This window comes from Oryx dammah, unplaced genomic scaffold (genome assembly GCF_014754425.2).
Source record: "Oryx dammah isolate SB20612 unplaced genomic scaffold, SCBI_Odam_1.1 HiC_scaffold_25, whole genome shotgun sequence".
NCBI classification, from domain to species: domain Eukaryota; kingdom Metazoa; phylum Chordata; class Mammalia; order Artiodactyla; family Bovidae; genus Oryx; species Oryx dammah.
Genome location: NW_024070209.1, coordinates 93,560,708 through 93,585,207, shown reverse-complemented (window position 1 = coordinate 93,585,207; position 24,500 = coordinate 93,560,708). Strand labels below are relative to the sequence as shown.

The 24,500-nt window shown below is 43.1% G+C and overlaps 1 protein-coding gene across 5 annotated transcripts in view; it reads left to right on the top strand.

Moving 5' to 3' along the window:
* Nucleotides 1-24,500, top strand: part of DENND1A (DENN domain containing 1A) — a 539,914-nt gene that overhangs the window by 329,769 nt on the left and 185,645 nt on the right. For all 5 annotated transcript variants that reach the window (XM_040225092.1, XM_040225090.1, XM_040225093.1 and 2 more), the window contains exons 11-12: nt 254-299; nt 24,257-24,358. In XM_040225092.1, coding sequence (XP_040081026.1) covers nt 254-299; nt 24,257-24,358 — 148 coding nt within the window. The remainder of the gene's footprint in view (nt 1-253; nt 300-24,256; nt 24,359-24,500) is intronic.

The window sequence follows — 24,500 nt, the reverse complement described above, 5'->3', positions numbered from 1 at the left end:
TTTAGGGACTAACACCAAGGTCAGCGCTCTTCCTGCCACTCATACTGCTTCCAAGGCTGCCTGCATCTTGAAATTCTTCCTAAGTTTCTAGGCTTGGGAACAAAATGTCATATTAGGATTTTTGTTGTGAAAGAAAATGTAACTGTGCATACGTTTATTAAAACAGTTTTTCTCCAAATAGTGAACCATCTGTAATTTTCTGTCAGAAGCAACAGACATTAAAGCAGCTGTGTGTCTCTGTTTCTCTTCACAGTGCTCCCATGCCCTACCTCATAGGAATCCATTTAAGTTTAATGGAGGTAAGTTGACTTCTCTCCTCCCTGGATCTCTCTACTTGTGGTTTTGTTTGCTTCATGGCAGTGGAGAAGATGCAGTCTCTGGATTCACGGCGCTACACATGGGAGTGTGTCAGAGCAACACCTCATGCACAGAGCTGGGCGTTCAGCTTAGACCCTTTCCACTGGGCTCTTGTTTCCAGTGTTTTTCCACTTTGTTTGGAGATTGTCAATTTTCATGGGTGAGGGAGTGAAGTTCAAAGAGGCAGGAGGAAAGGGTTCTTCAAGGGTTTGAATGAGGGAAGGAAAATGATTCACTTTTCAAAATGATGTTTATTATAAATCACTGCAACTATATTACATTTTTCTCTGTAGAAAATGTGGTATAGAAAATATATAGAAGTATAAAGAGGAAAATTAAAATTATCCACAGTATCATTATTCCAGATTCATCTGTTAGCATTTTATTATTCTTTGTCCTTATCTTTATTCTGTGAATATATATTTTATATAAATGTACTTAGCTGATATGATATAGAATTTTATGTCTTTATTTAATATTATGGCATGGGGATTTCTGCATTTTCGTCTACTGTCAGTAATAATTTTTAATTTGCTACCTGTCCTTCCAACTGTTTGAATATGCCACAGCTTAGCCATTTTCCCGTTACTGTTGGACACTTATGCTGTTTATAATTTTTCACTATTATAAATAGCATTTCAGTGAACATCTTTATGTATAAGGCTTAATCTGCATCTTGACTTACTTCCTTAGCATAGAACCCCTAAAGTAGAAATGCTTGGTCAAAGCTATGAATCTAAGGACAGATTGCTTTCTGCATGGCTGTACCGAGTAGATAGCAATTCTTTTAAAGGACTTTTCTGTGCTTTTGTCAGTGTTACTGGTTTGTAGACATGAACCCTAAGCTTTTCCCTCCTCGGGAGAGAGCTGAATTTGCACTGGAGCAAAATAGGACAGGAGGCAGGGGACTTGGCTGTTTTGCACAGGAGACAAGCTCTCAGAGGAAAAAGCTAAAGCCATGTCCGTCTGTGATGATGCTTTGCATGGTTTAAAGGAAGTGCTGCTTCTCTTCTTCTGTTCCCTTCATTTCACGTCGACGAGGACCACCTGCTTCTTCACTGTTGCACACTGTGCTATTGTGCTTACGAAAATGAAACAAGTTGGTTATCGAAAAACCTGTTTGTTTGACATTGAGAATCTTGATCAAAATAGACCACAGAAATCTGCTCAAATTTCTAATTTGACAGGACGGCCATGTGGCTCCTACATTCTGTTAACAGTTCCTCCTTGTCATCACCCAGCCCTGAACACATACAGTACACAGTTTATGGACTATCTTGGATGGTGTATTTAGATCAGATTGAAGAGATTTCTTCTGTGTTTTACCTGTTTTTGTCAAGTTTGGGGGTGTGTTCAAAGCTCCTGTGTGAAAAATTGAAAGTGAATACTTGCTAATAGACCTTTTGTGCCAATTGTTGTACAGTTGGAAACACTAATCTAAAGACCATTTGGTCTATCAGCATCCACAGCTCTTTCCTGCCTCTTCTGCCTTCCGGACTGTTCCAGCACGGATTTTTTCCGACTGCTTTTCATGGTCCTTTACCTTGAGCATTGTCCAGGTTTCCAGTCTTGGCTTGCTTTTCTTCCCCCTCTATATACCCTCTGGCCATCTTTTTAAAGGCTTTTTGCTTTTGCTACCAAGGTGATGTCAGTGACTCCCAGCTGTGATTCTAGCACTGACATGCCTCTCTCTGAACTTACAGCCCAGAGTTGCAAGTCCCAGTTGAAGGTCACTGAGATGTACTATCGATGTCTCAAATTCAGTCTTCCCCAAACCCCTTATTATCTGTAATACACACCCATCGAGTTACTTCACTCCCCTTCTGCTGTTCGCTGGTCCCTGTGAATGGCACCACTGGCTGAAAAGTCACAAGGGGACACACTGAGCATGGCTGAGTGTCTGCTTCCTTATTCTTTCTACAGTCACAAAGTCTCTGACATGTCTCTCCTTCTGCTCCTTTCTCATTGCCTTTAGAGATGTTTTACTTTGCTTTTTTAGATTTTTCCAAAGACTTTTCATTCAGAAATCTAAATCAAGTCCTCTGTGTTCCAAACATTTTGCTAGGTCATAGAGGTATGCAGATGAGTATGAAATTCAATCCCTGTCAAACATGTAGGGGCTGCCCTCTACCTGGTCGCTCTGAGCTCGTAGTCTGCCTTCCAGCCGCCTCTGCCCACCCCTGGGTCTGCTCGTCTCCCTGCTGCTGTCAAGCCTTCTGTCTGCTCACTGTCTCCTGTTAGGGCTCTGGCTGGTCCCTAACACCCCCACATCCCTGCACCCCTGCCCGCTAAGCTTCCTCTTCCCCAGCTGTTTGAGGAAGGCCTCCCATTTGACTGTTGCCTTTGCTTACTCTACCTCTTGCCCAGGATGACAGCTATTGGCTTCCCTGTCCTCTTCATCACCCCTAGGAGCAGGGGCTCTTTGGGGACAAGGACTATGCTTTGATCACTGTGGTGTCCTCAGTACCCAGCAGGATGCCCAGCAGGTGCTTTCTGAAAAGAAGGATGGAGTAAGTGCATGGAAACCTGGAATTTAGAACACACTTAAAGCCCTCCAAAACGTGTTGCTGTTTTCAGGGAACCCAGCACCATAATTTTACTTAAAGATGGAAGGAGTCAATTTTTTTTATATATGATTGTAGTAATTGAAAACAAGGGGGGCCGGTTTTTGTAATAAAACATGCAGTGCACAACATGCATAATTTGGGAGCTAAAACTTGAGACAGAGTTTTGCAGTTAGGTGAATGGTTCCAAGTTCACTCTCCTCAGCTTTTGAAGGGTTTTAAATGAAAAGGTTTGGGAAGCACTGGCCAAGATAAATCTTAGCCCTGTTGATTTAAATTAGGGAGGAGTTTGCCATGCTGTACCGATATGTGCTCAGAACTGAAAGAAAAACCAAAATAGTAGTTGCCCCACTCTTGAAGCCAGCTGAGACACTCTCCAAACAAAACAGCATTGCCCACATGTGTGAGGCAGCTGTGAACTCCCAAGTCAAGAGATGTAGTCTCCTGATCTCCCCTGGATTTCAGTTCAGACTCAGAGTGCTCTAGTTGTGCTTTTTGATCGCACTGATCTGGTTCTGTTATACCTTCAAATGAGAGAGATGCTTCCCTGAGACTTCTTCCAAGAACTGTGGGCTATAATGCTTAGGGTGGAGCATGTACCTGGGCCCAAAGGAAAGCTCTTTCAGGAAGGAGCTAGGCAGGGCCCATCGCCTCTTGCACACTAGTTTTCTTACTGGCAATTCAGCAAAAGGCTTATTTTTTACTGTCTTGTTATTTTTTCTTGAAAGCTATAGGCACCTTATTATGCCTTTGCATATGTGCCAGAATTTTTTAAACTTCAAATGAATGTGGCAGATGTTCATAAAAGTTTAGAAAAAGCTACCATAGGAAGACTTTTTAACCATTTTTATGACACTCAAATTTGTTGCACAAAAAGAAATATAAATTATAACCTAGTGTTCTCATTTGAAAAAAGGTTATTTGGGGAGAAGATATAATTCCAGCCTTCATGCTCTTACAGGGTAAGAGCTGGTAACATAGTCACCTAGAAGAGTCTGCCTTCCTTCTAAAGTGACAAGTTTCTAGCTGATCCTCATTCTTATCCCTCCACTGCCTTTTTATATCCTTTCTCTCATTTAAGCAAACACTAATTTGAGGCTGGTGGTAAGTTAGTGGGATAGCCAAGGGTATTGGCATAGACCTAGTTTCTTCTTGGAGAGAATGATCCTGTTAGCTGGCTAGGAAATACCAAAACGTGGCCAGATTACACAGTAACTATTTCCCTTCATTCCCTCGACCTCAGTTGAGTTCAGGAGATGCTCTGGAGCTCCTGCTCTGTGCCAGGTCTGGTAGCAGGGTGCCAGATCAGGTCTGGTAGGTGTGTTCCTTCTCCTTTTTTGATAAATGAAGATCTTCCTTTCCAAACCTCACCAATAGTGCTCTGTACACAGGCCTCAGAGCATGAGGAATGCGTGCAGAAGGTGGTTCGTTTTTGTTTTTGTGTTTTTAATTCCTGGTGGTGGGATGGTCAAGAAGCAGGAGAGAAAGGTGATAGCAGTGACGACAGAGGCTCAGGTTAGCCTGAGGGTGAAGCTCCCCTTTCCACAGAGGCGGAAAAATGTGTCAGTGGAATGGGCCGTGGGTTCTGTCTTTCCTGCTCCCTCCTTGTTTGAGCTTGGGCAAGGCGATGGACCTCTGCACCTGTTTTCTTGCCTGTAAAATAGGGGCAGTGGCATGAGTTCAATGAAGGTCAGCAGCCATTGTTGTTTTTATTTCCTTAGTGCCCTTAAAGCCACTTATGTTGAGTTGATGGCTTTGAAATTGTGTTTTAGGGACTCTTGGGTTCCAGGGATTATCATCTTCATTCCCTAGGGAAAGAATTTCAGTAGAATTGGCTTGTAGCTGCCCTGTTTTCTCCTGGTCAACAGTGCTAGAGACACTGTGCTGGGGGTGGGAGTGGTACTTCATAAGAACTTGATAAATGCACTTCCAATTCCCTGCTCGACCATTCCCCTCAGTAGCAATGTCAGTGTTATTTTGTGTCTGTATTTACTTTCTTCATCTACAGGAGAGGTTCAGTTCAGTTCAGTTGCTCAGTCGTCTCCTACTCTTTGCAACCCCATGAATCACAGCACACCAGGCCTCCCTGTCCATCACCAACTCCCGGAGTTCACCCAAACTCACGTCCATCGAGTCAGTGATGCCATCCAGCCATCTCATCCTCTGTCGTCCCCTTCTCATCCTGCCCCCAACCCTTCCCAGCATCAGGGTCTTTTCCAGTGAGTCAACTCTTCGCATGCGGTGGCCACAGTATTGGAGTTTCAGCTTCAGCATCATTCCCTCCAAAGAAATCCCAGGGCTGATCTCCTTTAGGATGGACTGGTTGGATCTCCTTGCAGTCCAAGGGACTCTCAAGAGTCTTCTCCAACACCACAGTTCCAAAGCATCAATTCTTCAGCAGTCAGCTTTCTTCACAGTCCAACTCTCACATCCATACATGACCACTGGAAAAGCCATAGCCTTGACTAGATGGACCTTTGTTGGCAAAATAATGTCTCTGCTTTTAAATATGCTATCTAGGTTGGTCATAACTTTCCTTCCAAGGAGTAAGCGTCTTTTAATTTCATGGCTGCAGTCACCATCTGCAGTGATTTTGGAGCCCCAAAAAATAAAGTCTGACACTGTTTCCACTGTTTCCCCATCTATTTCCCATGAAGTGATGGGACCAGGTGCCATGATCTTAGTTTTCTGAATGTTGAGCTTTAAGCCAACTTTTTCACTCTCCTCTTTCACTTTCATCAAGAGGCTTTTTAGCTCCTCTTCACTTTCTGCCATAAGGGTGGTGTCATCTGCATATCTGAGGTGATTGATATTTCTCCCGGCAATCTTGATTCCAGCTTGTGCTTCTTCCAGTCCAGCATTTCTCATGATGTACTCTGCATATAAGTTAAATAAGCAGGGTGACAATATACAGCCTCGACGTACTCCTTTTCCTATTTGGAACCAGTCTGTTGTTCCATGTCCAGTTCTAATTATTGCTTCCTGACCTTAGGACCCATCTTTTAAGAGTGTGGTAAAGATTAAAGAAATGAGTTCCATGTATGTCCAGTGTATCCCAGTGTATGGCCTGTGGTCGGTACACAGTACACATCCCCTTCTATAGAAATGTTTGGAAAGCCTGCTATGTACTAGGCGTTGTATTGCACTAGGGGTTCTGTATAAAATGGTGAGTGTGACACACTCTGTGCATTCAGAGTTTTGTCTGGAACAGATGCAGACAAGCAGAGAGTAAATGGAGGGAGTTTGAGAAGCTGTAGGGTCTGCTAGAGAAAACAGCAAACTGAGCCTTGAGGGCTCTGCTTCTCAGAGGAAAGGAATGCCTGAATGGAAACTGAGCAGATAAATTTGACTTCCAACAAGGGGACAGGGAGCATCATCTACAAAGATTTACAGTGTAGACCATTGCATTTTCCATGAGGTCTGAACAGGTCTGGAAGGAGCTTGGAGCTGAAGTGGGGAGAGGGTTGCTGAGGGAGGCAGGCCAGGGCCAGGCCATCCAGGAGCTTGTAAGCCGTGTTAAAGAGTCTCAACTTTATAGGGCAGTGGGGAGCCATTGAAGGGTGTAAATAGGGGAGGGACATGGTCAGGCCGCCTCCTCCTGGGCTGTTAGAAACACGGTCCTTCCATGTAAAATGTTTGGAAATGGCTTAACCAAGTTAATAAAGTAGAGTGATATTTGTAAAGATCAAGGTAATTCTTAAGTATATTACACACCACAACCATATATATAAAATTCAGATGTTATTGTCCCAAACCCAAGCTTCTGAACTGTGATAGAGATGGTTGTAATGAAGACTTTCTTTGCGGTTTTAAGCACATTTTTTACTAGATTTTTGTTTCCTCTCTGTTTCCAACTACTTTCTATGAATTAGATAATTTTTCTACAGCTCAAATTTGAGAGGATAAATTTAGGATATATACTGAGTACTAGTTCCAGGTAGTAGGAACAGGGGGAGTGACACCCAGGTACCAAGTTCATACCTCTTCCTACCTCTCCCACCAATGCAATTTCAAGACACATGTGATGTGGGCACAAGGAGACAGGCCCAGCCCACAGCTTACCTCTCTTCCTCACCATCTTTTATGTAGGAAGGTTTAGCTGGAGCACATGGAAGCCTGATTTTGCAAATGCACTAAGTGCTTGGGACAGCATTGAGCCACCACTCCATGGACAGCATCCCAGTCCATATTGAAATGCTTCTTCTTGATCGCTGGGACCCAGATCTGGTATTTGTCTGTGTCTGTAATGGTTTAACTGTGAAGCTTTCACACAAAATAACAGGATTTATTTATTTAGAGACAAGAAAAAATAACTTTTATCCCCCTTTACCTCGCAGAGAACTTGAATTGCTGTCAACTGAATTGGCACCATTTTAACTAGTTTTTTTCTTTTCATTTTTCTCTGGCATAGGAAGTCTTTAATCCTTTGTTCATTTTTTAATGTTTATTTTTTAAAGTTTCATGGTGAGTGTTAGAATATTTCTTGTTTACCGTTGTACCGTTTTGCTTCATCACAGGACTCCACAGGTAGACAGTAGTCAGATATAGTTTTCCCTTGTTAATATTGCGGTTCATGCAAAAACTCTGAGCCATAACTATATGCAGGTATAGGTGGTGATTGTGCATCCATCCTCACAAGAATTGAGAAAATGCATGTGAGATCGTTTGTTAGTGATGAGTAATCATAGCCCTGCTTTATAAAAAGGTGATATTTGCCTGAAAAATTCCACCTGGTAATTCCAGTCATAGGCTCATGGGAAGAGCTTTAGCAAGAAAGGGAGAGGCCCTCTCATTGGAAAGGAGCTACCATCTTTTGTGTCTTTCTCAACACCACACACAGTGCTGGGTGCTCCACCTGTTCTCACTTCTGCACATGCTAAGAATCTCTCTGCCAGGGAGGAGATATCCGTATTTGCAAATGGGGAAGCTGAGGCTCAGAGAGAGAAAATAATTTGCATCCAATTTCTCTGCTCTGATGGACTTGTCAAACCCCAGCGCCCCTGGGTGAGGCTGTGTAGATTACCCCAGCCCTGCCCCAGCCCTGGGCATATAGGCTTTCACCTTTGCCTGAGCTTCTCCCTCTCAGGGAGGCCTCCAGGCCACGTGCTGGAGATTGTGGCGAGGGGAAAGGAGGGGTGACGTTTGCCAGCCTCATATTTCTCCAGAGGAAAGCTCTGAGTACACTTGTGACTAGAGCTGGTTACTTAGCCTCTCCAATCTCCATTCTCTCATCAGTGAAATTAAGATCATACTATCCATCTCAGAGAGTTGTGAGAACTAATTGATATAATGGATGTGAAGGGCTTTTTTTAAAAAGTCTACCAAACATTATTCTTCATAGTGAGTACTATAAAAATAAGAGGCAAAGTTTAGATCAATGAATCTCTAATGCTTGCTTAATTATATAAAAAGAAAAGGAATTGGCCAGTAGCTTGGTCTTGCTAGAATTTCCTTAGCATGCTGTTATCAGGAAAATCATCACATGTGAATCTGTCACATCTAGAGCATTCAGAGCAAAACTAGAGCCTGAAGAATGTTCTGGATTTCATCTGATGAATTTCCTCTAGAAGCTCTCTCCTCCTCATGTGGCATCTGCTTTTAAAATGAGTGTGGTTCTTAAATGTCACTTAACTTAATGTTGGAATTAGTTAATATAAAGCAACTTAAATCTCTAGTAGTAATTTATGTAATCAAAGGGAACAAGTGCTTCTGGCTGGTTTAAGTATCTCTTGCAGTCAGTACATTTTCAGTCTAATTTGTTGTGACTGAAATGTTCTCTTGTGAGATGACATAGCTCCCTGTTATAGATCAGAAAAACTGAGTAATTTATTAGGGAGGATCCCAGTAGAAAATGCAAAACTGTCATTGATGCTTTTGTTTTCCAACTTTCCTGTCATCCCTTAGCCAGTCAGTTTAGCAATGTTGAAACTGACTTCAAAGAAAGCCTAAAGTTTCTAAATTGTTACTAAAAAAACTTAACCAAATTTCTATCAGATTGATATAAAGAGCAGCATGCAGGAAGCTATGGAACAGAGTAGAAAGAATTCTTGGCCTCTAGAGTTGTGGAGACCTGGATTCAAAGTCTAGCTCCACTGCTACTAGGCGACTTTAAACATGCTCCTTTGTTTAAAGGAGAAATCAGGTTAGCAGGAGGAAACACAGTTTGAGTTTGACCACTTTGTACAAAACTACTATTATGTTATCCTCTGAAGAGATGCCTATTGAAAATATTTAATAAGAATAATATCACCCATTGAATGATGTTCTGCTAATATACATGGCACTTGAGCCATGTAATGTTTAATTGTCACGCCTTTGAGAGGGGTGCTCCTATTTTGCAGATGGGGATGTAAAGGTGCCTCTTTGAGCTTCAGACTCCTTGCTTGTAAAATGGGTAGATTCTCCACTTCATAGGAACTTTTTAATGAGGAGTAAATGAGAAAATTGGTACCTGCCACGTTGTAGGCGCCAAATAAATGGAAGTGATTATCAGTATTATGTGTGTGTAGAACTGGTAAATTTTCTTTAAAATAAGCTGAGACATCTACCTAAAGTTGGCTCTGCCCTCTTTTTCAGCCTCATTTTGTACTTTTTATTGAGTGACTTTTTCTAAATTTCATTAGCTTAAAGGCACTCTCAACTGAACACAGCCACATGGGACTGGTGACTTCTTTTCATAAACTCTTTGCAAGTGATTAGGGGCAGGGCCATCATGGGTGCTTAGAGACCAGCATATGATGATTGAAGAGCAGTACCCTTGGTCGGCCTAGTCAAATCCCACTTGGAATCAGAGCACATGTGGTTTTGTTTAACACCATGCTCAGCAGACTCACGGTACAGGTTTGTGACCATCAGACATTTGTTGCTGATATGTGAGGTCACCACAGTAGGGGTGTTTGTCAACCAAATTAAACTTCCCCTTAATGACCTAAAATAATTGATTCAGAAGGCCTTTAAATGGACCATGGAAATGTGTAAGCAAGCTGAAATCTGGCATTTTATGCAGGAATTATTGCATATTGTTCTGTTTGTTTTGCTTTTGTTGGGAAAAATGTGGGTGGACCAAGGGTTTTAGGAGACAGGCAGTGACCCTGAGTTTGAATCCCAGCTCCACTATTTGTCCTGCTTGGGCAACTCATCTGTGCATGTATGCCATAACATCTTCACCTGCAAAATGGGGTCACCTGCCTTAAAATGATGACAGTTAGAAATAATACGGCTGAAGTTCCATGCACATTAGTAGGCCCCCACTCAAAGGTAGCTGCTATTATTAATAAAGCATTTCCAGTGGGCATCTCTGAAGAAGAGGGCTTAATAATAATTTTGTACAGAGTGATCAAACTAATATAATAAATCTACCTTCTTTTACCCCTACTAAGCCAATTTCTCCATTAAACTGCTCTCTCTACTAAACTTAAACTTATCTATAGAGGAAAGTATGACTAAAATTGAAGCCTGTAAACCTCTGTCTACATATAGTCTGATTCTTAGCTGGTTTCAAAATGAATTTAAAGTTGAGCATTTAAAATAAATGCCAGTTAGACTACAGGCCTTTGCAGGTAATGAATGAGGCCACTGTACTATGTCTGTTTAGAAACAGAGGCATGGGCTCAGAGCTTCTCCTAAATATAATCAACAGTGGCTCTTAAGTTGGACATTATCAACATCCCACAGAATGTTTTTTGTGTCCTGCCTAAAACCCTTTCTTCCATAAACCCAAATATGTGACAAAAACTAAAATCTGCAGACTGGGCCTGCCTAGACTCCTAGACTCCTTAACCAAATAGAATATCTGTTAAATCCTGGTGCCTAGGAATCAATTGTTTTAAAAGATGCAGTCGTAATAAATTTATATCCTGCCTTTTCAGCATTTCATTGAAAGTATTTTGTACTGACCGAATGGGTTAAATTATGAAGCTTGATAAGTACATATGCACATTACCCATCCTTAGCTTTAGAAGGAAAAAAAAGGAAGAAAAAGATAGCTATGATTTTGGAAGTCATCCCAATTTTTAAAAATAAGAGAATTTGGACATTTTGGCATATGGGGTTTTTTAAATGAAATTTCATGGAACTGAAAACAGTCAATTTTAGGTTTCCAAAAATTGTTTTGATTTTCATTGGTATAAATTTGCTGCACATGGTTTTAGGGAAGTTCTGAGAGATGCATTTGGGACTTCAGGGTTGATTTTTTTTTTTTTTTTTTTTTGAGATTTGTGATTTATTTTTAAAAGGTGATTTTTTTTTTTTTAACTCAAAGTATGGATTGAAGGAGATCAGAGTTCCATTTCTAGGACAGTTTTTGGTAATGACATAGTTAAGCATTTCCGAGCAACTGGACTTGGGGCTGAACTATTGGGCATCATTTCAGCACCTTTTGGATGCAGCACAGCAGATCCCTCTCCCAGCATCTCGAAGTTAGAGTCTCGAGGCCAAGTGGTTCAGGCCATTCCATTAGCAGCAGCTGCTGGTGATAAGCACTGTGAGAGTCACCTGTGTAGGGTCAGACTTATTGCACATCAAGGTTCAGCAGTGTCGGAAGAGCGGGAAGATGCCCAGGAGGGGGCTCCAGGCCACCTGCTGTGTGAGGATCAAAGGGTTGAAGGGTCAGAGGGCACAGCTCCCTTAACCATATCTGTCTGTGCAATAGCTATTTCAGATTGTAAATCTTGGCGATTTCATTAAGTCCTCCTGGCTGCTACTGGGGCATTGAAATAATAAAATTTTATATCTGTTGCCTTTCCTGCCTCTGGCAGCCAGGCTGATACATTCTGTGCAAAATGGGGCATCTTTATGAAAACCTTTTCCGGAATGATCAAGCAGTCTTAATGAAGCCTGAAATGAGGAAGCTGGGGTTCACAGGACCTCATCCTCTGAAAATGTTTTTTAAAAAGAAAAAAATCACACAAACTGTTTAGCAGCCTTTGGGATTTATGTAGCACCTCTCTTGTGATAAGCCGGTCCCAAAATATTGCCTATTGCTAAATGGTTAATCTTACACACAGGAGGAAAGGTGAGCTTTCTCAGTGCTTCTGTTTATTAAATAGCCCCTGTTCTAATGACAACAGGGTCCTTTCTTTTGGGCAACCCCAAGCAACTCTACAGATATTACTTCCCACTCGGCAGACCTTTCGAGTATTTTTAGAGACATGTCTCCTGAATATGATTTTCCAAATATTTTTCCTAGATCTTAAAGTTGTTATGGACCTTTAGGGCTCCTTGGCTCTTGGGCAAGACAAATCACAGTAATGGCTGCCCCTTTACTGCCCATATGTTTAAGACCCCCTGTTGTTTGTTTGAAAAGTTAAGAGATTTTCACAGTGAAGGTGCCATTTCTGAAATTTAAAGTGTTCCTTTTCACCGGGAGATAAGTTCACTCTGATTAAGTCCGTAATTCTCACTAAGCCATGTTTATGGGGGCAATAAACAATGTTTCAGCATGCTTGTTAAATTGGGTTTCCAACCTCTCCACTCTTTAAAAATTGACATTTCAAATAAAAGGCAGGTGGAGATGGGAGTCCAGGTTTGCTGTGGTTAGTGATGAATGAATGATGGCAAGTGGCAATTGTGTGGGAGGAAGGAGGGCCCTCTTCTCTGAAAGGGTGACCCCAAACCATTTTGGGGCTAGGGAATCATCATCCCTTAAACCCCAAGTGAAACTGTTAAATTTAAGTTTCATCATTTTCAAATTGGATGGGTACTAGTTTTGAAATACTGCTGGACGCATTATGCTCACTATTTAACTTTCACAAGTTTGTGCTTTAGAGGTAGTGGCTTTGCTTTACAGATGATGAAATTTGGGTACAGAAAGGTTAAGTAACTCATCCAAAGTCATACAGCTAATGATTAGTAGGATAAGAATTCAAACCAAATTATTTTGTTGTGTGAAGTGTTTTAGAGTGTACAGAGAAAAATGATACCGGCCCTGCTTTTCGGGTCTGTTTTTTATTATATATCTAGCCTCTGATAAATATATCCATGGAGGTTACAAAAGAAATATATGACCTATGTGAATGTCCTCAGTTTTTGGTAAACTAGAGAAGGAGAGGAGGCTCCACAGAGAGGACAAGAGGACCAGGCTTTGGGGACTGGCAGTCCAGAGCCCAAATCCTGGCTCTGCTGTTTCTCAGGACCTGGAACAAGAGCTTCATATTTTTCTTCTGTGAGATGGGAATAATAATGCCTATTTCATGAGGTTGCTTTGAGGATCAAATGAAATCATGTGTTTTTTTTCAAATGTAGTGTTTTCAAACTCTACAGTATTTTATAGATGACAGTGGTGTTGTTGCATTGTATGTAAATATAGTAAAATGAGTTACTTTAAGGGAAAAGTGACAGGCACACATGAATTAATTAGAAACATCACTAATCACGTTTTAACTGGGGAGCCAAATATGTGTTGCCCACTGTACTTGGCTTAGGACCAGAGAAGGCCACTTGCTGTGGGAGCAGGAATAGGAAGGTTTTGTAGAAGAGCAGAGTCTTGCAGGATGGAGATAATCCATGGTGATCCATGTCTTGGCCATCTTCATGTCTTTCCAGGTGCTCTTCCACCTCATCTCTTGTTTGCATTTTGTAGCAGAGGTGAGCGGTATTGATACCTTCCTCTTCCTGTTTTTACAAATGAGGAAACTTAGTCTCTAGCAGTAGGAAGGGTGTTTCAGTTTGGGGTAAAACCTCAGCTGTGTCATAGATGTACATGGACTCATGCCTCCATTCTGGTGGAACAGGGGAAAGGCGAGAGGGGATGGTGGTACTGTGTTGGGTGGGCTTCTAAAGTGAGCCGCAGAGCTGGTGAAACCAAAGTCTTTGAAGGAGGCAGGCCAACACTGACTGAGCTTCTGCTATGTGGCTGGCCCTCTATGAAGCTCAGGCCCTACCATGACTCCTTTTAACAATCCTGAAGGTGAGCATCAAGTCCCAGTCTCACAGATAAGGAAATTGTTGCTGGAGGAGAAAAAGGGCCTTGCCTAAAAAAACTGCCTGGCTGGTGAGTGAGTGAGCCAGGATACCAACCTTGAGAGTCTGCAGCTGTAGCCCATGGCCATCCTGAGGAGGCAGCTGGGCAGGCTCTGTGTGAATGGAGATATTTCTCCAAAGTGAGGTCTTTTCTACCTCCTATGACTGTGCCTTTTCTTAGTCTTATTGATTATAGTTTACTCCCTCTCCCCAACACCCCAAGTAGGGGTGGGAACCTCTTGAGTTTAGAGATCACCTTTTAGTCATGCATTGGGTTGACATGACTAACCAAATGGGTGAATGAATGAATGTCCAGTGGATGGATGGTCAGAAAAGGAGGAAAAGCCCATTGGAGAAATAGCCCCTTTGCTGACCTGGGTTGAAAATCTCTTGAATTTTTTAATGAGAATCAGTGCTTATTACCTTGTGAGGAGAGGATTTGGCCTGAGCTGTGAGGTGCTTACACATTTCCCTCCCCTGCCAAGTTTCTGTTTCTGTTTAAAGCACCCTGGGAAATTCCAACAGTGTTTTCAGGGGTCCTCTGAACTGTCGGATCAGATTTTTAATTTTGTGGAGCAGGAAGGAGCAAATCAGTGACTCCTGGCTCCAAAGGAAAAACCACTACGTTTATCAACTGCTTGGCAGCTCAGTGACCTTTGGGGCCAGAGGAAGGGAAGGAAAATGTCTCTCTTCCCTCCATGTGTATCTGAGATTTCAGGAGGGAATAGAGAGTTTAGAATACCTGAATATTTGCCTTTCCTCTTCCTGTCCTTTCCACTTTCCCTCTAATTTCTCTTTCCCTTCCTCCTAGGAGGCCAGCAGCTCCCCATGCTGTTCTTTGTTATGTTCTCATATACATGCGCATGTATTTGAGTACATTTGATATGGGCTGTATAGTGGAAGGAATATTGGCATGGAGAACCCAAATTCAGATCCTTTCTCTGACAAACACTATTTGGGAGAACATGAGCAAACTATTAATCTCTTTAGCCTCAATGTCCTCATCCATCCAAATGGGTATAGTATTCCATAGCAAACCCTTTCCCTTGAAAATTTTAGTGGTGTCTGGACCAGCCATCAAGCTGCTTGATTCCTCTTGTGTGTCCCTGACAAACATCTGTTAAATTACAATTGCTCGATATGTTTGTGATGGAAAGTGTCAGAGCAGTTAGCAAGATACACTGGGTAATACGGAGCTTTTGATGTTCATCTGAGTTCAGTGTTATCTCCACTGCTGCTAAGCTGTGGACTTTGGACAAATTATTTTGCTTCTCTGACCCTGCATTTCTTCAATTCTGCACAAGCATGTCATGAGGCAGCGTGCACGCTCAGTCGTTTCTGACTCGTTGTGACCCCTTGGACAGTAGCCCTCCAGTCTCCTCTGCCCATGGAATTTTCCAGCAAGAATACTGGAGTGGGTTGCCATTTTCTACTCCAGAGATCTTCCTGACTCAGGGATTGAAAAGCGTCCCGTGCGTCTCCTGCACTGGTGGGCAGATTCTTTACCACTGTGCCACCTCCACAGGGTGTCATGAGGATTGCATTAAATGGTACAGGTAAGGGTCGGGCCATAGGAGGAACACGTCACCTGGGAGCTGTTATTTTGTTGTTCTGGGAGTCAGTCATCTGATGGGTGCAGAGTCTGTAACACAGCCGTGTTCCTGTCCAGGCCCCTGTAAAGTGAGCTCTGCCTCAGACCACACATAACCAGCCTTTAAGAGGTGGCAGTGTGAAGTCCAGCAGTAGTTGTTTAGGATAAAGTTTAGATTGGTGAACTATTAAGATGCAGATTTTGGTTTAGTTTTAACCATATTCCGTACCTTTCAAAACTTAAAAAAGGAAAGAAAGCTACCGAGAAGTTATACCTAAGTGAGACATAAACTGCAATTTCAGGAGCCATATCGGTTGTGCCTTTCTCAAAGAGAAACGAATACTGGATTTTCCACACAGTGCCAAAGCAAAGCACTTTGAGGGCTTGATAATGTTCTGATTTAAGAGGATAGATGCATCCTCTTGAAGCAAAGTGTCTTTTCAGGAAGTCGGTCTAGACCCGTGCCCTTTGCTTGGTGGTCTAGATGCTGGTGTCAGAGGTGCTGTCTCAATTGCTAGTTCAGCCATTGGAGAGGAGACTGCTTACAAACCTCGGGGGTCCCTCCAGCAGGGAGAAGGCCTGCCTGTAGCCAAGACCAGCATCCTAGGCAGATGGGAACTTGGTCACATAGGTTTAAAATTAATGTTTCTCTCTTTTTTTTTTTTTTCCTTTTTACTTAATCCTGTCACAGTCCTGTGCAGCACATGGTCAGGGTCCCATTTTATAGAGAAAGAAACTGAGGTTGAGCTACATTTAAATAACCTGCTGTAGGTCCTGTAAGTAGGAATTAAAGAAGGTTAAACCCAAAGTCCAATCTGACCCCTACTCAGTCCTGTTATTCTCCTAAAGCAGGCTGACTCAGGACTGCACAGGTCTCTTGGGAGGTACCCAATAATATTGCTGCTTTTCTCCTCACTGGAGAAGGGGACAGGACTGACTGAAAAAGCCATAGGTGTCTAGGAGGGGTCTGCCTTTGCAAACAAATTTTCTGACAGTGAGATATAGTCTAGATTGGATCCTTTTTATTTGTAGAATTATTACTGTACTGCTTTCATAGTAACAATAGGCAATACCCAGTGCTTATTATATGCCAGACACTATTATAGGTACTATACATATATTAACTCATTTAACCACCATAACAATCCAGTGAAGTCTATATTATTTGCTTTTTGTAAACATTTTGCTGAAGTATGAGATTCATAGGAGGTGTACACTCATCTGAAGTGTAGAACAAGTTATTTTAAAGCAGCTATTTTAAAGTTATTTTAAAGCACCACCAGATCAACTACGAGCCCCCAAAGCCCCTCTTGTACCCCCTTGTAGTCATTCTTCCTCTGACCCAAGGGTAATGATTGTCCTGGGTGTCAGGACTATTTTAATCTCATCAGACATATGAGGAAACTGAGGCACAGAGAGGTTAAAGGGTTTGCCCAAGAACTGGTGGAGTTGGGACTTGGACTCCAGCAGTTCAGGCTCCAGAGAATATGCTCATGTCCTCAGGGAAAGAAGACATAGCCAGGAAAAGAACAATAGGTTGGAGTAGTTTTTAATGGCATAAAATCATAATAGTGGAGTCATTGGCCTTTTCCTTTGGTCTGAAAATCAGTTGTTCACATTCATACAGTCTTGGAATTCTAGTCTTACTTTCAAATTGCAAGGATAGAAACTTGCGTTTGAGAGCCTTCCATTTATTGCACTTATTGCAACCAGATGCTGTGTTAAATTCCTTACATGTGTTATCCCACAAGGGACTTTCTTGGTGGCTTAGATGGTAAAGAATCCACCCACAATGCAGGAGATCTGGGTTCAGTCCCTGGGTTGGGAAGATCCCCTGGAGGAGGGCATGGCAACCCACTCCAGTAGTCCTGCCTGGAGAATCCCCATGGACAGAGGAGCCTGGCGGACTACAGTCCATGGGGTCACACAGAGTGAGACACGACTGAGCAACTAAACACAGCACAGCACATTATCCCACTTAAACCACCACACACCGCTGGAGAGTAGGTAGTAGTATCCCCATTTTGTAGATGAGAAAACTGAGACTCAGTAAAGAACTAACTGAAGGTACGCAGTTGCAGAGGCAAGACTTGAAGCTGGCTGTCTCATTTTAGAACCCACATCTTAGCTACCATGGTAATGCCTATCTTACTTTCCTTGTCAACTGTGAATTAATTCTACATGAATTAGTCATGATAATTTTACATGTTTATTGTTATTGTCATTATTGTTGCTATTCCCATCACGCTTCCTTGTGCAGACTCATATTGAGCTTACATTGTCCACTGGGGCTCATACTGACATCTGTACCAGGCCTGCCTGCCAGCAGAGTGGGCCCAGCCACAGTATTTCATTCTCCGGTTAGTTAATCAGCAATTGCCCTGTGTCAGGCACCATCCTGGGCACTGGAATTGCAAAGATAAAAAAGACATAGCTCTGCCCTGATGATGGTCCTGGTGGAAAGACAGCAGAAAAGATTCACCATGCCCCGGCTCATGAATTCCATACAGGCCACCTCACCGACCCACCCTCCCCACAGCCTCCATCCAAGATAAGGATCCCAGTGCTCAGCTGAGGCAGCAGAGACGGGCCTGGGCCTCTGCTCATCAAGGTCTAGAACCAGCTTCTTTGCTCCACCTCCAGCCCCCAGCTTCATCACCAGGGAAGCAGCACATGCTCTTGACCATTCTTTGGGTCCCCTGCGTTACCTCACCAGTGCAAATCCTTGCTCTTTATTTTATGACCTGATTCTAAGTCCTGCCTTTTGTCCCTTGCTGCCCAATCCCCTCCCTAGATAAACAGGGTCATCCCTATCTGTGTGGAAGATTGCTGTGGTTTGAACAAGTGCAGCTAATACTTTATATTTTAGCCAGCCTTGGGGACAACCCATTGTTTTCACACAATCAACTTTAGAAAGTAAGGTTCGGTGAAATCTAAACTAGAGAAGATCCACTGAAGGTATAGCGGTTCTCAAGTGGACCCCACTTTTGTGTCAGGAAGAATATCAGGAGCATTGGACTCTATATTTATCCTAAGAGGGTATGAGTAGAAAAAAAAGTTTTAAAAATCCTAGGCTAGACAAAAAAAGGAAGGAGACCGGGAGCCAAACACAGCTGCAAATCAGAATGTACATTGTTGGTGGCTTGGGGCAGAATTACCTTTTCATGTGGCGTTTGGTTACCATCACTCAAACGTTATTTTTCATGGTCTATTGTGGTTTTATTCTATATTCTGGACATAGCATTAATGTGTTGATCAACTCATTGTGTTATAATTTATGCACAACAAACAACCCATTTAAAGTGTACAATGAATTCTGAGTTTTATATACTACCAATAAAGATATAGAATATTTTCATCACCCTCAAAAGACCATTTAATTTACATTTTATTTTGTCTTGAGCTTCTCATGTGCCTGTCATTAGTCTAAGTGCTTTAGAAATGTTAGCCCATTTGATCCTCATCACAAGTGTGAGATGTAGGCACTGTTTATGGAGGAGAAAACTGAGGTGCAGAGAGGTGAAGTGAAATGTGCAAGTTTACACAGCTGGCGAGTGGTGGCGCTAAATGAGAGCTCAGACATGCTGGCTTCCGCATCCCATGCTCTTCGTGTCTAGACTCTGCTGCCTATCCTTCATTCATGTCTTCATTCAGAAACTGCCTGCTGTGGGCCAGATACTGGGGTAGGAGCCGAAAGTTCAGAGATCTGTTTTGGTGGCCCCCAGAAGCCCACACACCAGAGAAGGGATCAAATGCCTGGATTAATACTCTAGATGGATGTATTATTCTGGTTGTGGGAGTAAACCATAGGCTAACATGAGGAAAGGCAAACTGACTGCTCCCTCAAGCCCTCTGGGTAAGGTTAGCCAGGCTTCGCTGAGGTTCCAAGAACCAAGAGGAAGAGGTGACAGGCAAGCAGGAGAGCCACTGTTGGCTAAATTCCCCTGTGGACATCCTGGGAATCTTGCTAACTCTATGTACATTTGCTCATCTAATCCTCACGAGAACTGTGTGAGGTGGGTACTACCATGATCCTCATCTAAAACCTGGAGAATTTATAAGGCTGAATCTGTATCTGCTCAGCCGCCCTGACCACCTCACATACTGTGATTTTTTTTCCCTCTTTCTTGTCCTGAAAGAAAGAGGTCAGATTTCTGTGACAAAGCATAAAGGGAAAGACATTTTTGATTAACAGTATTTATGGGTAGATGCCATTTTTGTGTGTTTCTCTGTGCAAGAAATGCCATTTGGAAAGCCGGTGTGCATGTCAGTATCTTTTTTTTTTTCATTCTGAGAAAAAGCCTATAGAGTCTGGTGGGGGGAGGGTTTGCAGCTGGCAGGAGCTTTGGCATATGTTGTAACTAAAAAGAGAGGGAATGTGTTGGTGGGACGAGCTACCGGAGAGCTGTCTCGGTGTGCTGTGGTACTAGTAAGTGTTTTAATTGGGTAGGGTTTTTGGAGGACTATTTTGACATCTGCTCGTGTCTTTGCTGATTTTTCTTCACTTAGAGTAGGAAACACAAGCTGTGGATAAAATGACTTTAAAATAATTGGAAGTAAAGATATCTCTCTCAAAGTCGAATTTGAGAGGGACACTCTTTAAGAAGTGGAAAGGAAATTCCACTTCGAGGAATCCATCCTAAAGCATAGGCTTCATGCCTACAGATTTCTCAACAATATTTATAATATTTTCTTAAAAACTGGAAATAGTCAATAAAGGAGGCTTGATTGGGTTTGTTTCTAGGAAGCGGAACATTTTGTAGCAATTAGCAATGATCTTCACAAAGCTTTTAATGAAGTAAAATATAGCTTATGTTGTAATAAATGAGAAAATCAGAAAGAAACATTATGAATTGCTTCAACTGTGTTTTTAAAAGGAGATATTGGGTCAGAGAGTTATGGAAGGAAATACACCAAAATGTTATCCCCAAGGGGAGGGTTAGGGTAACCACAGTTTTCTTCTTTGAACTTTGTCTTTCCAATTTTTTTAAAACATATGTATTTTTTTTTTCACTTTTTGTTTTATATTGGGGTGTAGGTGCTTAACAGTGTTGTGATAGTTGCAGGTGAATAGCAAAGGGACTCAGCCATATATATACATTTTACATACATAATTTTTATGATACAAAAGACAAGGGTCCTTTTGCATAAGAGGAAGCAAGCCCTGCGAGTGTTGGTGTAGCTGCATGCCCGATGTAGATACTTGTTCTGAAGTCTGAGCAGCTAATTTGAAGACGTCTTCAGAAAGAGTCATTCTGAGTTTAAAAGTCAGCTCTGTCACTCCTTATCTGTGTGATTTGGACCAGTTTCTTTGACCTCTCTGAGCCTCCTCCTTTGATATCGCCCTCATAGCATGGTCAGGGTTAAAGGCAGGCATACAGTAATGGCCCAGTTTCCTTCTCCATCAGCACTACCCACCCCACCCCCCAGCTTAAGAGGTTTTGTGGGTTTTGTTTTGTTTTTTCCCTTTTTTCCTCTTGTTTCCTTGAGCCTTTCAAGGATAGGGCACCATCCGGCCAAGCTGGCCTCCGATTCTTTCCTTGGGAACATGAGCTTCAGGAAGGCCCTTGAGTCCACGCCAGCCCCTTTGGAAGAGGCCTTGCCACCAGGAGGGCAGCATTGTCCTATGAGAGGAAACTGTGCCGACCCAGCTCCTCCTGGAGCCTGGTGCGCAAGCATTTTGGTTACTAAGGGGACCCTGGCCTGCTAAGTCAGAAAAAAGGGCCAGGTTTTTTCCTCTTCTTCAGCCTACTGCCATTGTTCAAAAAGTAAACACTCCACACAGCTTAAGCAGCAAGTCCTCCAGCCAGGAGTGGGAAGAAATCAAAAGCCTGCTCCAGCCCAGCCATGGAGAGCCTACAAGGGCTGGTCTGTGCTGTGGGGCCCCACTGGGAACGCAGAAACAACACCCGATCCTGGTCCAGTATCAACAGCCTTGTCTCTGGGCCTTTCAGCGCAGCCTTCTCTCCAGTGGCCAGGCCTCTTGCCCCCATCTGTTTGGGGCTCTCTGGAGCTCTTTGGAGGTCAGATGAGGCAAAATTAGTGATTGTGGGGTGCAGCAGCCTGGAGTCCCTGGCTAAGTTCTGGAGCCCCCCATGACCCCTTCTCCCTTTCTATGTCCAGTGCCAGGGTCTCTGCCTTTGAAGTGAGAGCCCAGCAGTTACCAGAAGGGGCCAGAGGATTTTTGCCCTTAGGTCATTGCCACTATAGTTTCCAAACTGGGGTCGTGGCTGATGTGTATAGTATAATAGCAATAATAAAAGCTACTATAAGGCTACTGTGTGCCCAGTGCTATGCGCACACCGCCTCCAGTCCTCACAGCAGTCCACAAGGAAGAGGGCTAAGAGGGATAGTCACAGTTACCTTCTTGATTTTACAGATGAAGGGGCCAATTAGTAACCATATAACCTCAAGCAGGCCCCTTCAGCTCTCTAAGACTCAGTTTCTCATCTGTAAAATGGTGACCCCTCATCTCTAGCTACTGCTGAGAATGAAAGAATCTGTGTGCAAGTGCTTTGTGAGCTCTAAAATGTGATGTAAGGGAAAAAGGTTCTGATTGAGGCTGTTTTTGTCACTCCCTGCTTGTGTACTACTAAGTATTTAACCTGTTAGATTGCAAAGTAAGGCAGCTAAGGAGCTCCAGACAGTTCCTCATGAGTCTTAATGTTCTCAACTGTAAAATGGGATTGTGCTTTGTAAAATACTAGTTATCAATGCTGTTTGCTGCTAGCTTTTTACCCTGTGAATAAAGCAGTCAGTTAATATGAGCTTTGGGGTTTGGAGGAAAAAATAAACCTCTAAGTAGGCAATCTTGTCCCTCCCCTGTGGCTCTCCACCCACAGGAAGCATTTAGTAAATGTATGAAATGATTGATAGGTTTGTGGACTAGCCCCTGGAGAAGTCAACAGCAGAAGAAATTTGAGGCTGCTGGTCTTGTTGAGTGGAAGAGTTCTAGGACCCTGCCCTCTGGGAGTATTGTTTCAACCCTAGGAGGCTTCTGACCAGCATGGCTCCATCCTCCTGCTGAGAAAAATCTCAAAATGTTTACTTAGGTACCAAAGTCTGTCCTCGAGGCTGGGATCTGAGGGAACAAACATCAACCAATTAATGAGCACTTACCAAGTGCCAATCATTTTGTTGAGTGCTGGTTATTATGCAGTGCTGAACCAAACTGATGAGCCCCTGAGGGAACCCACACCCCAACACAGGGAGGCAGGCAGGCCAAGGGGTGCTAGGGCTCAGAGCAACAAGGATGGCAGAATTTTGTTTCTCTGGGGGTGTCTGAGAACAAGGAGGCTAAAGTGCGGGGCAAGGGCACAGGCTGTGTAGGTGGCCACTGCTGCGTTACCTCTGCCACTCACCTCAGCTCCCTGAACCTCATTTTCCTCAAGTTACCTAAAATGAAGATAATGGGGTACACTTTGCAGGGATTGATAAAAAATTAGTAAGTAAAGCATAGAACTTGTGCTAGTAAGCAGCTATTACACTGTAATTGTTGTCCTTTTCCAGGGCATTAGCAAACATAGGCTTTAGCCGCCATTGGGACATTCAGCTCCATCTCTAACCCATACAGTGCTCTTGGACAAATTAGGAAAGGGCATCTCCTCTCTCCCTCCACCAGCACCTACCCCCACCTTCAGCTGATGCCTGTCTTCAAGCGCGTGGGTTGGCAGATCTCATCCTCAGCTTGGCTAGCTGGGCGTGCCGGGCAGTGCACACCTGCACAGTCATACCCAGTAGTGCCGAGGTTGGCTAATGATGAAACTGACCCCTTCTACATAGGGTGACCACATAGCCCATTTAACGCTGCTGCCCTGGTATAATATACTCTTTCATATCCGCAAGTGTCCCAGTTTGGACCACAAATTACAGGGTCTTTCTGCTTAATCAGGACAAAATGAAAGTTCCAGACTCTAAAGAAATGAGCTTTGATATATAATGGGGTAAGAAGATTGAAGGAGATTGGCAGTAGGAAGTAGGCGAGGGGAAGTAGAGGTGGATTCTAGCAGTGGGTAAATAATGTGATTGAAAACTAGCTTACTCATAGGCTTACACTTCTACAAACCATGGAGAGTTACTGCCGGCTGGTGGGCTCTTTGTTTCTCCAGACCGTCCCTTCATCCTCTCACCAAATATGAACACCTGGTAGGCACAAGCCTCCCTTACCCTTCCTGTTATTATACCAGTAGAATAATGGGTTATGGCCAGAACCTGAGAGCCATGATTCACTGGATTCCTATGGAAAATGGAACCAAATTGAAAGTATGACCTTTCTACTTAATGTTTAAGAGAAATGTTAGTATATTAACACTAGGTTATACAATGTATTCCATACCCAAGAATGCCAAGATCTGAGAGAGATGGACAAGTAATCTTTGGTAAATGAGAAGAGATGGATGGAATGAGACTATGATAAGAGCTAACTGTATATCTGAGTTCCTGGAGCCAGAGCTTTAGACTTCTTCTTTTTTATTTTAACTTGAAAATATAGGAAAAAAAATAATGTTGGGATGTAAAGATCTCTCCCCCTAGTTGTGTGACCCAGGGCATTTAACTTAGTCTCTGAAACCCTTTTCACTCCTGGGGGTTGGGGATAACCGTACAAACTCACAGAGTTAGATGGCCTCACATGTTAACTGCTTGGCATTGTGCCTGCCACAGAGTATACTTCGTCAGATGGCACTTTTCCTCCTCACTCCCCTTTCCCTGAGGAAGCCAGGGAAATGTCTGTGTCTTCGTGGCACTTGAATGATTTTCTCTTCTGGATTTTTTCTTTTACTTGCAGAAAGTCAGAAACATGGCCCTGGATGATGTCGTGATCCTGAATGTGGACACCAACACCCTGGAAACCCCCTTTGATGACCTCCAGAGCCTCCCAAATGATGTGGTGGGTAATGAGCTCTTGAGTTCTGACTCCTGGGAGCTCCACATGTTCATGTGGCCGTGAACATGCCTTTGGGGAGGAGAAGGGGTAGAGACCGCTGCGGTTTTCCTGTGGCCTATAAACCACAGTTGGTTTCTGTTATGAC